This window comes from Myotis myotis, unplaced genomic scaffold, assembly GCF_014108235.1.
Source record: "Myotis myotis isolate mMyoMyo1 unplaced genomic scaffold, mMyoMyo1.p scaffold_m19_p_16, whole genome shotgun sequence".
Classification (NCBI taxonomy): domain Eukaryota; kingdom Metazoa; phylum Chordata; class Mammalia; order Chiroptera; family Vespertilionidae; genus Myotis; species Myotis myotis.
Window position 1 is genome coordinate 43,340,168 of NW_023416320.1, and position 15,297 is coordinate 43,355,464.

The window sequence follows — 15,297 nt, forward strand, 5'->3', positions numbered from 1 at the left end:
TCTGGGGGCTCACTGCTCTCGCACTATTTGAAACCAGCCATTGGCTCTTGTAATCGCGGCTCTTGGGCCCCCTGGGCTCGCATTTGGGGGCAAGTGGGTCACCCAACAATGGCAGTGCCAACCCAAGCGCCCTTTTTGATTCTTCCCCAGAGCGACTGCGGGAGACAAAGGGCGTGGGCAGGGGGCGCAGGTACCCGGGTACCTCTGGACATCACCTCGTAGCCCCGCCCCGGAGTGCAGAGGGCGGGGCCAGAGGCCAGCCTGGAGCCCCGCCCCTTCGGCCTCGCGCCAGCGGGCGGAAGTGACGCACACCCAGAGCCATTTCCGGCGGGCGAAACTAGGAAGAAACTTGAAGCTGCCAAGGTTTCCCCGTGCCCGTCCCCGCGGCTCCCGTGCCCTTTGGCCCGGGCCGCGCCGAGCCGTCGGGAGCCCTGGCCATGGGGCTGTGCGGGCGGTCGGCGGTGTGAGCGCGGGCCTCCCGCGGGCCCCCCGGACAGGCCGAGGGCGGGAGGCGGGAGGCGTCGTTGCAGCCGCGGGCCGGGGCGCCCCCGCCGGCCAGGGCTCGGGGCACCATGAACATAGACGTGGAGTTCCACATCCGGCACAACTACCCCTGGAGCAAGTTGCCGGCCAACGTGAGGCAGGTACGGCCGCCGTCTGGGGCCGGCCCCGCCGGCCGTCACCTGCTGGCTGCGCCCGCGGGGCCGGGCTGGTTGCTCGCGGCTGGCTCCCGCCCGCCCCCCGCCGGGTCCGGGGTGAGGAGGGGAGGCTCGGGGGCCGCCGAGGCTGGAAGCTGTGGGCTGGGACCGCGCTCTGGGCTCGCCTGGCGCTTTTGCTTGGAGCCTCCACTGCCCCGGGCAGTGGGCGAGGCGCCCGCGGAACAGATGGGAGACTGACCCCAGAACTTCAGGGCGCGGGGCCGGGGCGGGAAACCAACCAGAGCGTTGCAGGCGACAGCAGCTCTGACCCACCCGTGTTGTCATATACACACCTTCTCAGAGGAGGGAGGGAGCCGTTGTCCAGGGAGTGTCGCGAGGCTGTGTCCCGGGGGCATTCAAACAGGGCCCTAGAGGACGAGTGAAAGCGGGAATGAAGGTTTCCAGGCAGAGGGCACGTCCTGTCCAAAGGCTCGGGCGCGCGAAAGCGTGTCTGGAGAGAAGCAGGCGACCCACTGTCCCGGGCGTTTGGAGGCGCAGGTGCAGGGACCGGCTTGGAGCGGGGGTTGTCTGTGCGCCTGGGCTTGGGAGCAGGTGAGGCTGGAAAAGCAGAGCCGGGTTTTGAAGGGACTTCGTCCTTTTTTTTTTTTTTTTTTTTTTTAACTTTATCCGCATGACAAGATGGGTTTATAAGAGACGTTTCAGCAAGAGAGGTTTTGGGAGTCAAGTCTCAAATGCTTGAGGTTGATTTTTACTCCGTTGTTTGATGCGTTTATTGAACACCTACTGCGTGCTATGCCTTGTTCGCAGACAGACCCTGCCTTCATGGAGCTGACATTTTAGTAAAAAAAAAAAGATCGCAGATGAATAAGCGTAGAACATGGCAGGTGGTGGAACACCGTGGGAAGGGAGTGTGGTAGGAGCTGCAGATGAGCCACTGTTTCTCTGGTCAGAGGTTGGCCTTCCGCTGGGTGGGGAGTGGAGTTCTGCTTCCCTCGGTGCTGGGCAGTCGCCCTGGAAAATTCGGGAGCGTGGTGGTGGTGGTGGGGTCAGGGTTATTGCTCTCCCGGCTTGGAGACTTAGTTCTAGGAAATGAATAATTTAAGGCCTGGCGATGCATCACGTGGCAGAGAAAATACTTTCACTCCGGGATTTCAAGAAAGCAGGGAAGTGGAAGGATAAATTGAAGGAACTCGGAATGCTTGGTTGTCCGTGGCTGCCCGTGCAGTGCTTAGCTGGGCCTGGAAAGAGGGGTCTGCATCCGCTCGCTACGTGTGAAGGAAGGCTCTGGTGGACACTCTTGTTCTCTAGGGTTCTGTGGCATATCTGAAGACGGTCGGAAGAACCAACAGTCCTTTCCTTTGTTTCCTTTTTTTTCCCTCTACTCTTCCTTTCACAAACGTAAATGTAGCATAATGGAAGATTATGTCCAACATGAGAAACTGGCCTTAATTAGTATTGGTAAAAAAACATTTCTAAACCTTAGGCATGCCTATTAAAAGTAATTTCAGAACACTGTTAAAATTAGGTACAAATGTGATATTAGATTAAACAATTTTTGGGGGTAAGAGCACGTAAAAGAATAGCTGTTTAGCTTAGGATAAGTTTGCACTGGTACACGGCATTGCAAAGCACCTCTGCACAGGGTACGCTGGTCTTTCCACTGTCCCTGGGCCAGGCTCCGCCAGGGTGGCTCATCCGCTCTCTATCTCTGTGTCTTGCCCTGAGAATGGGCCCCTCCCATCCATTCTTTTTTTTTTTTTATTATTAGTTAAGGTATTACAAATGTGTCCTCATCCCCCCCATTAACCCCCAACCTCCCCCCCACTTCCTGTCTAGCTATCCCATCCATTCTTCACACTACACTGGGGTGAGCTTTCTAAACACAACCCCAATTCGCTCACCACCCGTCTCCTGTAGTGTAGATGTACGTGTGGCTTCTTCGTGAATCTCAGGTACTAACTCCTCCAGGAAGGGGTCGCTGGCCTCCTAAATCTGGGTCAGTTGACCCTCAGATAATGCACCTCGGCACTGTATTTCTACACTCCGATAGCACTTAGCCCGCTACAGTGCATTTGCTCGTTACAGTACTTGTTTTGCTTTGGTTTTTGGAGCACCTATCACATAGATTTTAGTAAATATTTTTGGAGTGAATGAATGGTGGCATCAGCCTGAGATCTTGCCCCAGGAGCTAAGTGAAAGCTCAGGCAATTTAAAAGTGGGGGATGTTCCTTGTGGAAAGGATTTGGATTTGGCATTAGAGAGATACTAAGTACTTTGATAAAGTTTCCAGCAACTTCTGATAAGTTTAATTGGGAAATGACTCATTTTCCGGTTCTGAAAGCTGGGGGGAAAGGTTTCAGATTGTTAAAATTTTTTTATTTCAAACTATTGTTTTAAAACTTGCTTTTATATGGATGAGATGAAATATTTTTATGGGGTATGGCTCATACTAGACTTAAAAAAACATAAAAAGTTGTGGAAAAGGCCATTATTTCAGGATTTTAAAAGTAGTTTATGAGTATCTTGTAGTCATTGTTCAAAACAATTCATGGTTATTTTATTTTAAATCTTATGAGGAGGTTCTGTATAATCCCAAAAAGGTCAATTAAAAAAAAATCTGAATTTTTTTTTTTTTTTGAGTTGCACATTGAGGTTGGGGTTTGTAGGAACATCTGATGGTGGTTTTTTACAGCCAGTGCCTCTGTTGCCCCTTCATCTGTTAGAGGTCCTTCTATATGCAGCCCAACTCCATTTGTTAGACCTGGTGGGTTCTTCTGCAGGGTCAGCGCTGTCTGAGGGTAAAATGAGCTTTCTTTAGTTGCCTCCTGCAGTGGCAACAGTGTTTTAAAATGTGAATGGTGGGAAATTTGGGGTAGGAGTGGGAGACAAGCGAAAGAATCTTTGTGAACAAAGCAGCTATATTTTATGTAGTGGGTAGTGAAGAGTAAAATCAACTGTTAATGTAGTTCTCGGGTATGTGTGTGCACACCAGTGAATTGATCAGGACCAGTCATTAAAGCCTAGTGCAGAGACTTAGATGTTTAATAGATACTGCACTTTCTAATTAGCTTATAAATAATGGACCCTTATATTTTGTATGAGTGGCTTGAGTTACACTTTTTCTTCTGGAGTTACATTATCAGCACATACATTCCGACGGTAGTGTGAGTTGTGGTTTAAGCTGTGATAAATAATCTAGTTGCAGGAAGATTTTTAGTTTTCTCACATCACCTTTTTTTTCCCTTAAGATACTATCCTCTAATGGTTCCAATTATTTGCCAGTTTATGTAGATGTGAGTTTCATCTGTTTTATGAAGATTGCCTTAAGTGAAAGTATGTGTATGGACATTTACCTGGGCTTTTAAAAACCTGTGAGTAGGAAGTATAATCACTCAACCCTCTGATCTTTCTGTTGCTAGTTTCCTAAGATGTCTAATTTTACTTTATAGCACATCGGAAGGATTATACCTAGTAATTAGAAGAGGGATAGCAGTCACATATTAAGTTTATGGTTACACATTGAATATAATTTGATTATAATCAGGCAAACGTATTCTTTGCTTTCGTGAGAACCCAACTTTGAGCTAAAAACACTATGTGCACAGCTGGAAAGAGTTTTTTGATCATTCCAATAGTATATTGGAATTCTAAAAGTTTCTAAATGTTTTCTAATGAGACCATAAGCAGATGATGTTTTAAAGAAGTAATCTTAAATTTAGAGGTACATTTGAAAGTACATTCTCCAGAAATCTTAATAATCATATTCCTCAGCTAAAAATAGCTATCAGACCAGAATCCATTGTCAGTGGCCATTCTTAAATTTAAATAAATGTAGGTGCAAGAAACCATCCATCCATTTACCCAACGGTGCTAAATTGGGAGAGTCAGGAAAGGAAATCTTTGTAAGTAGAACTTAGTGCTTTGTTAAGTGAAACTATGCTCTCAAATTGCTCTTTTATGTTAAATACTTCAGATAATTTCAGTAAGTCCTTTTAGAATAGCAGACTGGAAATAAACACATTAAAATTTTGCTGTAAAACCATAGCAGAAATTTAGGACAGTAGTATAATATCTAAGAAATTCTTCTCTATTCCGTTCTGGAAAGTTTAGATTTCAGATTAAGTTAGGGGACATTGTTTTGAAATCTTAAGGGGAAAATGTACTATAGTTTAGAAGTTATTTTAAATCTATTTGAACTTTTTTTTTAGAGTCTTGGAAATTCACAGAGGGAATATGAAAAGCAGGTTGTCTTGTACAGCATCCGCAATCAGTTACGATACAGAAATAACTTAGGTAAGTAGAGATATTTTTACATTGAGATGGAATTGACTGTTGCTGAATTATCATTTCATAAATCCTATATTTTCAATACATACTTTATAGTACTGAAATTATTCCATGTGCAGACTTTAAGGAACTATAATGACCCATCCCACCTAACAATTTGCATTAGCAAGTAGATTTTTCTTCCTAAATCTGATGAAATTTATTTTTTAGAGTATTGTTAATAGGTTTGTTTTACCTATAGAATATTAGTCTTGATTCAAATGCCCTCTTTTTACTTTAGGTAAGAAAACATGCCAGAAAAGAAGTATATTAGTTCTTAATAATTTTTTACTTTGAGTTTGTTTTTGTCTCCATAAGTTTTCCAAATACTATAACTTTAATGAAAACTCTTTCTATAATAATTGGAGTACTTTTTAAACACAGTTAGTTTCATGTTTTTATTTGTCAGGTTACTTTGATTAGTTTAATATATTGTCCTGCTAGTCTTCCCTCCCAGGTGCTCTTCTCATTTTAAATATAGTATTTCAGAGAGAGATTTTCTTTTTAAACTTATTTCATGAAAGTCAGATGTCTTTTTACATTTAAATCACAAAAACCAACAAATAATTTTTAAAAATAGACTTCATTTTATAGAAAACTATCATTTGGTTTGGCTATCTTGTAAAGTGGCATAGTAAGGGTTTGAATGAATTATAGATTATGTTTTATACCTTTTTTTGGGAGACATTCCATGCTTACTTTCTTTACTTTTTGATTTGGTATTTGTCTTGTCTGTCTCTATCGGTCCTAGTATACATCTTACTTACATATATTATACATAGTACTTATATATTTCTTGTCATATAATGTTTCTTTGTTCCAACTTAGTTTATTTTATTTATTTTCTTCCAAATTATATACTTTTCTTTTTAATTAATATTGAGTTGTAAAGTATTTCTCATTGCATTTGTAATTATATGTAAGTATAAGACATGTGAAAAAACTGGAGAATTTCCTTCTTTTCCTCAGTTAAACATGTCAAGAAAGATGAACGCAGATACTATGAGGAACTACTAAAGTACAGTCGAGACCATCTCATGCTATACCCTTACCATTTATCAGATATTATGGTAAAGGGCCTGAGGATAACACCATTTTCATATTATACTGGGATTATGGAGGTGAGTTTACTGTGTACCTGAACCATTAGGAATGGGATGGGACCACATGTCAGGCACACTTTGCAGATGACCAGCTCTGCAGCTCTTGCAACATTGGACATTGTTTCTGAGTTTATACTGTAAAAAGGTCTGATGGAGTAACCATCAGGTGGTTGATAACTTTAAGAAAAGTGTTTGTTTATAAATTAAACAGTACATTAGACATGTAGTGTATACTAGCAAAGTTAAAGTGGAATCGTTTGGGGGTCTGGAATAAATTAATTCAATTTACATTTCTCATGGGAAAAAATGATTCAGTTTTTGAACAAATTGCATCTCAGACAGCCTTCTAGAACTGATTAAGTTCAAGAATCGAGGTTCCACTGTAGTTGTCATTATCAATATTTTCACAGTACTTATTTTTATTTGTTCTTTTTCCCCCCCAAATATATATTTTTTTATTGATTAAGAGAGGAAGGGAGAGGGAGAGAGAGATAGAAGCATCAGTGATGAGAGAGAATCATAGATTGGCTGCCTCCTGCACACCCCCACTGGGGACTGAGCCCGCAACCCTGGCATGTGCTCTTGACTGTAATCGAACCCGAGACCCTTTAGTCCACAAGCCGACGCTCTATTCACTGAGCCAAACCAGCTAGGGCTGTTCTTTTTTTATGCTATTACTAGAGGCTCGGTGCCTGAAATTTGTGCATGGGTAGGGCCCCTAGACTTGGCTGGCAACCAGGGCTGATTGGGCCTTCTGGCTGCTGGCTGGTTCCTCCCTTCTCCAGCTGCCGGCCAGGGCCTTCCTTCATTTTATGCTGCCCCCTGGTGGTCAGCGCACATCATAGCAAGCAATAGAACTCCCGGTCTCCTGGTTGAACTGCGGGGACACTTTGCATATTAGCCTTTTATATAGATGGATAGATAGATAGATAGATAGATAGATAGATAGATAGATAGATAGATATAGATAGATAACATTAATCAGCCATTTTTGTTAGCAGAGTTTATATAACATTTATTTCATTTAATGCATGACTAAGGTTAAAAATGTGGGTGACAGATTGAACATTAAGATCAGAGAAACTTAATGTATTTAGCTGTTTACTACCTACAGCAACAATAAATGATGATATAGATCTGGTGTTATATAATACATGTGTCAGACTGCTAATCTTTTTGTAATTATTAACTTCAGATTATTAGCTGCAGAGTTAACTGTTAACCTTTTTCCAAAGGCAGTTTTTAGGCCTCTGTTGAATAACTGTAAATACCAGTTACATACTTTTTAAAACTGAGCTTTTTGTAAAGACTGGCAGCATTTATCTAGTATTCATTTGCTGTTTGATTATATTTGAGTGCTACTGTTTTGTGTTCATTTGCCACTTTAAGAACAGAGAGAAGCCTAGAACCAAAGGAGTTGGGCACCTGTAGTAACAGTGAGATTTGCTCCCTTTACTTATGTCCTTGTGCTCCTTACTCATGGGCAGTTCTATAGTCCCCTATTTTCTGTGTCCTTATTTTGAAGGAAATACAAAGTAAAGCTTGAGGCCTGACAGCCTAGGTTTCTGTCAGTCCCTTTCCTGAGAACCAGAGTAGCATAATGGAGGTGGCTGCTAGTCAGTGAGTAGAATTGTTGTTGTTTCTCTGACTATATTTCTGGTGTTGTCCACAGGTTTGGGGGAGATAGGGAAGTTTTGTCCCACTTACCAGCTTTCAGTTATGTCCATGTGCTTGCTGCTGTCTGGTTTCTGTTCTTACACCATTGGGTATAACTTTTGGGTTGAAAATGGGTGTTATCTCCACAGTAAACAGTTGGTTTAAAAAGCAGATGGGAGTTGGAAGAAGCTGGATCCTCAGTTGAACTCTGCAGCTGATTGGGACTTCTAGGAGCAGAGATGACTGTGTGGTCAAACACTTTGCTGGCAGTACATGTCTTAGATGTGTGTTGATGGAGCTGTGATACATTGCGTAGCCTTTTCTCAGGGTAGGAGTCTAGGATGAGGTGTGAAGTGTGGCGAGGTTAGCATCCTGAGCTCTCCTAGAGGTACTCCTTGCTTAGCTTCCACAGGGCAGAAGTGACAAGGCAACTGTGTGGGATTCATAGAGAGTGCTGAAGGAACCCGGACCCGACAGCCTGATCTTCAGGTATTAGGTGGGGAGGCCAGGTGGTAAGTGCCACTGTGTGGCACACATGCTTTAGGTACCCAAACTCTGATCTCAGTGCTTCATGTAATAGTTATTGTTCCTCTTATTGCTATAGAACTATATGTTTAGACACATATTTTTATCTATAGACATTTTGCATTTAAAATTTTTTATTTATTTTTTTCTTTAAAAAGGATATTATGAACAGTGAGAAAAGTTATGATTCCCTGCCCAATTTTACTGCTGCCGACTGTAAGTATTTAATCATGCTGAAGGCAGTAATGTTTAGTGTGTCCTTGTGTGTGCATGCTATTGTGTCAGTATTGTAATGTGTGAAACACTTGAAAGATGAGAACCGCAAGCATCATTGTTGATACAAGTCAAGTGTAAAATTTAGTCTAAATGTCTCAGAAGAATATTTTGGAGTGTTAAAATCAGAAAAATGGAACTAGTGTATTTATTTCTAGAGAATGAAGTTCTTCCTGATAACTTGGGCTGTGTTGTGTATCAGATGAAGAGAAAAAAAAGTTGTATATAATAATTTTATAGCATGATACACAGTTATAACTAACAATTTGCTGGTGTTTTATTAAGCTTATTTTAATGAGTGTATATTTGAAATGGGACATAGTTCTGTTGTATAAGAAGAAACTTTTGCTGAGAAGTACACTTTGACTTCCTGAAATTGGGAGGACTTCTGCTTTTAAAAAGTTTTTTCCTTTAGCATTGTCAGTAGTGTTTACTTTAATTCATCTCTCTCAGTTTCATTTTCTTTTATATTCTGTTTGAAGAATTCCTTTTAATTTGATATTGCCAACCAATAATTAAAAGATGAACAAAAGCCAAGGGTTTATTCCCTAAAAGACTGAGTGTCCTGACATGTCATGATGTATTGAAAGTCTTTACAGTACAGACTCTTCCTTCCAGGTCTAAGGCTTCTTGGCATAGGAAGAAACCAGTACATCGACCTGATGAATCAGTGTAGATCGTCAAAAGTAAGTTAGTCATTTCCCTTGCTTTCTCATTTCTTGTCCTCCTGATCACAGTCTGATTAATTTTCATGTGTTAGAAATAATGAATTGTAATTTCTCTGATCAAGTAAAGTATGCTTCATACAGAAACCGTACAAAAACTTAGTATTCTCTAGGCTATCACTTAAATGATTATTTAATTAAAACAATTGAAGGCATAGAACATATAGTTAATTTTTTAAAATATTTTTATTGATTTCAGAGAGGAAGGGAGAAAGAGGAGGAGGAGGAGGAGAGAGGGAGGGAGGGAGGGAGGGAGGGAGGGAGGGAGGGAGGGAGAGAGAGAGAAAGAGAAAGAGAGAAACATCAGTGATGAGAGAGAAGCATTGATCAGCTGCCTCCTGCCCACAACCCGGACATGTGCCTTGACGGGGGAATCAAACTGTGACTTCCCGGTTCATAGGTTGACACTAAACCACTGACCCACACGGCTGGGCTATTTTTTAAAATTAATTTTGTCCTGTTGGTCTTTTCTCTTGCTCATTCTACTCCCAGGGTTCACTTAGTGGGTGAAGTGAGTACACTTTTCCAAATGCATTTTCACATCCTGGGCTTCATTTTAGACTGGATTTAGATCCATATTTAATGATTAGTCTTTTTAAGTAATTTATTGAAAAATAATTTGAGATTATTTTCTACATTCAGGGTACAGATTCTTAGAAATGAGAATTTAAAAAGGTATTAGCCTGTTAGAAACAGTCTCCAGATAGGATTGATAAAAAAGAAAGTACTAAATTTAGACCAATTGCAAACTGTACTATTGCAGAAATTTTTCAGAAGGAAAACAGCTCGTGATCTTCTGCCAGTAAAGCCGGTAGAAATTGCCATAGAGGCGTGGTGGGTGGTGCAGGCTGGATATATCACAGAAGACGACATAAAGGTAATCTTATAAGTTATTTTTTATTTTTAAAACTATTTTTCATTGTAGTTCTCTAATTTTTAAAAAGTAACACTATTTTTGTTTTCTTGAAGAAAATTAAAAATTTAAGTGACCTTATTAGACTAGAATATTGGTAGGTTCCCACGATACTCTTTAATAATGAGGGAGACTTGACTTGGTTCATGTGCAATATGGGAATTTTAATTCAATAGCAATTTCAGGTAAATTGATGTGATGCTGCAGCTACCAACAGTCTTTTTGGTTAACACTTTTGAGCACTTGCTCTGTGCTTAGATGTGCCTGGCACTATTCCAGTGCTTTTATGTTGTCTAATTTGTTGCTCAGAGCAACTCAGATGTATGTGTGATTTGTACCCCGTATCACATATAAGGAATGTGAACAGAGAATTGAAGCTATGAAGATGGCTCAAGTCATAGTGGTAATAAAGGTCCAGGATTTTCACCCAGGCAGTTTGCTATGGAGCCTGTGTTCTTAATTACTGTGCTAATTACTGTGTGAAGTGGTAGGTGCTTTGATGGGATAGTATCAAGGTGAAGAGAAATGGTGCTGTCAGTGGTCAGACCACATTTGATATGAGCCTATGGATTTTAGAAGAGACGCTGTACAGGAAAGGGGTGGGGTGACGGACAAGGGCCCTAGAGACCAGGTCGGTCATATTCTGTGTGGCTAAAGAAATGTAAGTGAGCACGTGGATTTTTTGTTTGTTTGCATTTCATTTTACCCCAGAGGATGGATAAATCAAATGAGTGGAAGGCTTAGAAATTTTGTTTTAGTATAAGTATTTCCTAACAGAGCTGTCAAGCTAAGTCATAAGATAGTGCACTTCTTACTCAGCATAATTATGTGGAGTTTGAATCAGCTTTATTTTTGAGAGGTTCAGAATCACAGATGAATCAGATTCCAATTCAAAGAATGTCAGTAAATACTGGTATTTATTAGTGAACATTTATTGCTTACCAGCAAATATTGTTATTTATAGTTACTTTGTTTTCTGAGTTCTGTTGCTAGCATCTTTTGGTACCCTTAATTGATGGTTATGAGCATACCTTTTTTGTTAGAGTTCTGAAGTGATAAATGAAAAAAAAATGTTCAACAAATGGCATCTAATCATTGGTTTAAACATGAATAGATTTGAGGAGACATGGACTAGTTAATTTGGACAGAACTTAATTGAAAATATTTTGCTTTTCTTAGATATGCACTTTGCCTGAGAAATGCGCTATTGATAAGATCATCGATGCAGGCCCTCAGCTCTCTGGATCACTAGATTACAATGTAGTACATAGTAAGTGGTTAGTAGAAATGGTCTTTTGTCAACATAAAAACATGTTTTAAGGCTTCAACAATTAATAGCAATTACTTATTAATTAGATAAAAATAGTAATATTTCCTAAAGGCATGTTATTGTATGAAATGCGACCATAGTCCATTGAATCCCACTGTGGCTATAATTAGTCACATCCATTAGAAATTTATACAAATGGATCATAGAAAAATTTTTAGTTCTGAGCATATGAGGGAAGCTGAGATTTGAAAACTATAATTCTTCAGTTTACTTTTTCACATGGCATTCAGTTGTATGAATCTTTACTACAGCAAATTAGGAATCAGTTGTTTTTTTAAATGTTTAGTATTCCATCTAAAAGAAGGTGCTTTTGCTTCTATAGGTTTATATAACAAAGGATTTATTTATCTGGATGTACCAATATCCGATGACAGTTGTATAGCAGGTAAGCATATGCTAATATTTTTCCATTTTTTTTAATCACTCTGGGCACAGAATTATTACTCTATTAAGTTAGACATAAATCATTCTAGGATCTTTGATGTTACAATTTTGCAAAGAAACTCTTTTTTCTCATTACTCTGTATTCCATATTTTTATTTTTATAGTATTTTGTGTACATACTATATTAAAGTAATAGAAACTTAAGATAAATTTCTCACAGTACTAAATCAGAGTATTGTTTTTATAAATTTATGTCACATTATAGTCCTTGCTTGGTGCATTACAGCTTTTATATACAGTAATATCATAGAATTGTGTATTCTCCATTTCCACTTATCTGTGCCTTATATTTCATGTCACTACCATCTTTTTTATCTTCATCTTCTCACTTTCTACTTTACCCAAGTTAAATCAATGAGGCCCTTGTGTATTTCATTCTACGCTTATGGGGTATATCAATTCATTAAATCATTCCCATATTGCTGGTTATTTAGATTATTTCCAGTGTTTTGCTACAATAGTGATGTGGTTAACATTTTTGAACACAGGATGGAGCTCTTTTCCTATAGGTTAGATTTCTTACCGATTGGTAGGAGCACTTGTTATATGTTACAAGTATGTATTCCAGCATTCTTGTTGTGTTATCTTTTATTATACTAAGGTATCTCATATTTGTGTGATCAGTTATAAAGTGTCAAAAAAATTCCAGGGAATGGCCTTACTATTAACAATTGACTGGTGATAGAGCTACTACGAAAATACTTCCTCATATCAGTGTTGAATCTTTTCTTTTTTCTCTCTGCCTTTCAGTGTTGAATCTTGCCTGGTTGTCATGCACTAGTGTGTCCTGATCTTCATTTGTGTTAGCATGTGTTATGATTCTTTAATAATGCATTCGTATAGACATGAATTCTGTTTTAAGCTTGGGAGACAGCTAAAAAACTCAATGAAATACTAATTCTGGTTTGTATAGTGGGTGCTATAACAAATCAAATACTGGTTTTAAAATTTGAAAGATTTTGACAAGGAATTAATTTCTGAAAGACCGGTGGTAGTGGCTTCCTGTCACCATTGGAAAGTACGAAAACTTTACTCTGGTCCCTACTCTCATTTGATAAACTGACTGAGTCATCTGCGATCCACCTAAAGAGATTGGTCTTTGATTGGTTCATTTCAGTCCATTTTGATAGTTTAAATATTATATTGGCTCAGGTTATCTTTAAGTTTTGAAGGGAGCATCAGAGAAGGGCTGAATGGATGGCTTCTCTATTACAGTGTCATGTTCTGCCATGGCTCACACAGTATCTGGCAAGTTTTGGTGGTACAGACAAGACCCATGGTATTATAACTGCTGTCACCATGTTACCTCTGGCTGTTCCCCAAATTGGAATAACCCATGAAAGGAAAGCAGTTTGATAACATGGAAGTCATCAAATTCAGCACAAAAGACACCTGACGGTGATTTCAAAGGAAGCAGTCCAGCTATGTTTCAACAAAAAAACAAGTACTGTGAATGGTGGAACAAATAAATGTGGGGAGAGAAATACTTTGATGAGAATAATTATGAAAGGGTCTGTTGCTAAATAAAATCCATTTATTCCATCATCACATTTTATACTTGTACATTTTATGTCTACCCATTCCTTTTAGAGCTTTTAGATTTCTATTGTGCTTAGATAGAGTTCTTCTAGGTTATATAAACAGCCTAAAAGTTCTTAAAAACCTTTGTCATATATTTTTAAAACTGTAATCTTGGACTTTTTTTCCTACATGATGTGAAATACGGGCTCAACTTAAATTTTCTTCAATTGGATAACCCATAGCATTTGGAGAAATGCTAGCATGTTTTTTCAATAACTCATTATCACTGAATGGAAGTATAATTTGTCATATATTAAATTTCCCTCTATATTGGATTAATTATCATATCCTTTATTCTTCACTTATTTGTTTTTATTCTTAGACCATATTATTTTCATTACAATGACTTAGAGTAATCTTTAATATTAGTTATAGCCAGGCCTTCGTTGTGTCTTTTCTTTATAACTTCCTAGGTGCTTTTAAAAAATATTTATCTTTATTAATATTTTTTGAGTAGGCAATAATTATGATATAAAATTCTAAATTTACAAAAGAATATAAAAACATCTGCTTCCCCCCCCCCAATTAGCAATCACTGTTAAGTTTTTGTATATTCTTCCAAAAGTATACTAAGCACATAGCATATATGTATTTGTCTTTTTGTGTGTGTGGTTTTATTTTTATACAGATTGTGTATTCTAGCTCATACTTTTTAAAAAAGCAATATATATTGCAGACTATTCTATATCTTATCATATAGAATGCCCTCATTCTTTTTGCCTAGATGTATATTTCTAACCTCCCAGTGCTGTGGTTTTCTCATCTCTAAAATAGGGGTATAGTATTGAACAATTCATGAGGTTAAAAGGATTGAGTGAAATTGTATATGTAAAGTACCTGGCAGTTGTCTGGCACTTAGTAAGTGTTCAATGAATATTTGTTATTACTAATTGTTACACAACTGGTAGTGTAGTAAAAAACTAATTATATCAAATATGGGAATTCTAAAATATTTCTATAAAGAAACCTTTGATCCTTAAAAGTACTTGGATGACTGGAACCATGGGTAGCACTAACTTAGAAGATGATGTGTTCCAGGTCTGTAGTGAACAACTCCTGAAATGTACATTGTGATTCTTCACATGTCTTCATTTGGGCCCCTTGAATTTTGTCTGATTTTTCTCTGTTTGGAATAATTTAGATGGTGTTAGGGTCAGGGGACACAGAGAGACCCTAATTTTGCTATGCTCTAAGCACTTGTGCTTTCTCAAAAATTTTTCAAGGGAAATGTGCCCACGGGGCAAAGGGAAGCACGGTGCCTGTTACTGCCTGGGCAGAGTGCTCTGCTAAATTGGATTAGAGCATCTGGACCAAAGAGAGGGAACTAGTGAGTGTGGAGAGCCAGGATTGGGCTGTGGAAGGTCTTGACTTTCTTCCCACTGAGAGGATACAGAATAGAGAGCCCCAAAGAGGAAATTACACCAGTGATGGCTGGTAAAAGTGGGTGGCAGTCACATAGATGTGTTTCCCTCTTCTGGATGGAGTGGGGATGATGGGAGAAAGGCAGAGAGCCAGTACTTTCAATCCGTCTGTTTTTTGGGTAGCCTAGTAAGCCAGTCCTTTATTTTCTGCCTTAGCTCAGTCCCCTCTGCTGCCTTCCCATTCTGAAGCAGCCCCAGTCCCCTGGCCTTGCTACCAAGCCCATGTCCTCCAGCACTTCCTCTGCCTCCAGTGCTGAGAGGTCCATGCCTGTAGGATTTATACTCTACCATCAGTCTTCTGTGTGTAGACAGGGTTGTACATGGCCGTAACTTTAGGAGTC

The 15,297-nt window shown here is 39.4% G+C and overlaps 1 protein-coding gene across 4 annotated transcripts in view; it reads left to right on the plus strand.

The window, feature by feature from the left end:
- The first annotated feature begins 331 nt into the window (after window positions 1-331).
- Window positions 332-15,297, plus strand: part of FAM91A1 (family with sequence similarity 91 member A1) — a 43,629-nt gene continuing 28,663 nt past the window's right edge. The window contains exons 1-8 of one of the 4 annotated variants that reach the window (XM_036338633.1): window positions 332-644; window positions 4,868-4,952; window positions 5,955-6,106; window positions 8,428-8,485; window positions 9,161-9,228; window positions 10,031-10,144; window positions 11,360-11,450; window positions 11,833-11,895. In XM_036338633.1, the coding sequence (XP_036194526.1) occupies window positions 573-644; window positions 4,868-4,952; window positions 5,955-6,106; window positions 8,428-8,485; window positions 9,161-9,228; window positions 10,031-10,144; window positions 11,360-11,450; window positions 11,833-11,895 (703 nt within the window). In that variant the 5' untranslated portion in view covers window positions 332-572. Of the gene's footprint in view, window positions 645-3,936; window positions 4,031-4,867; window positions 4,953-5,954; window positions 6,107-8,427; window positions 8,486-9,160; window positions 9,229-10,030; window positions 10,145-11,359; window positions 11,451-11,832; window positions 11,896-15,297 lie in introns of those variants that run through there. The other 3 variants (XM_036338632.1, XM_036338634.1, XM_036338635.1) reach the window with 3 other exon arrangements.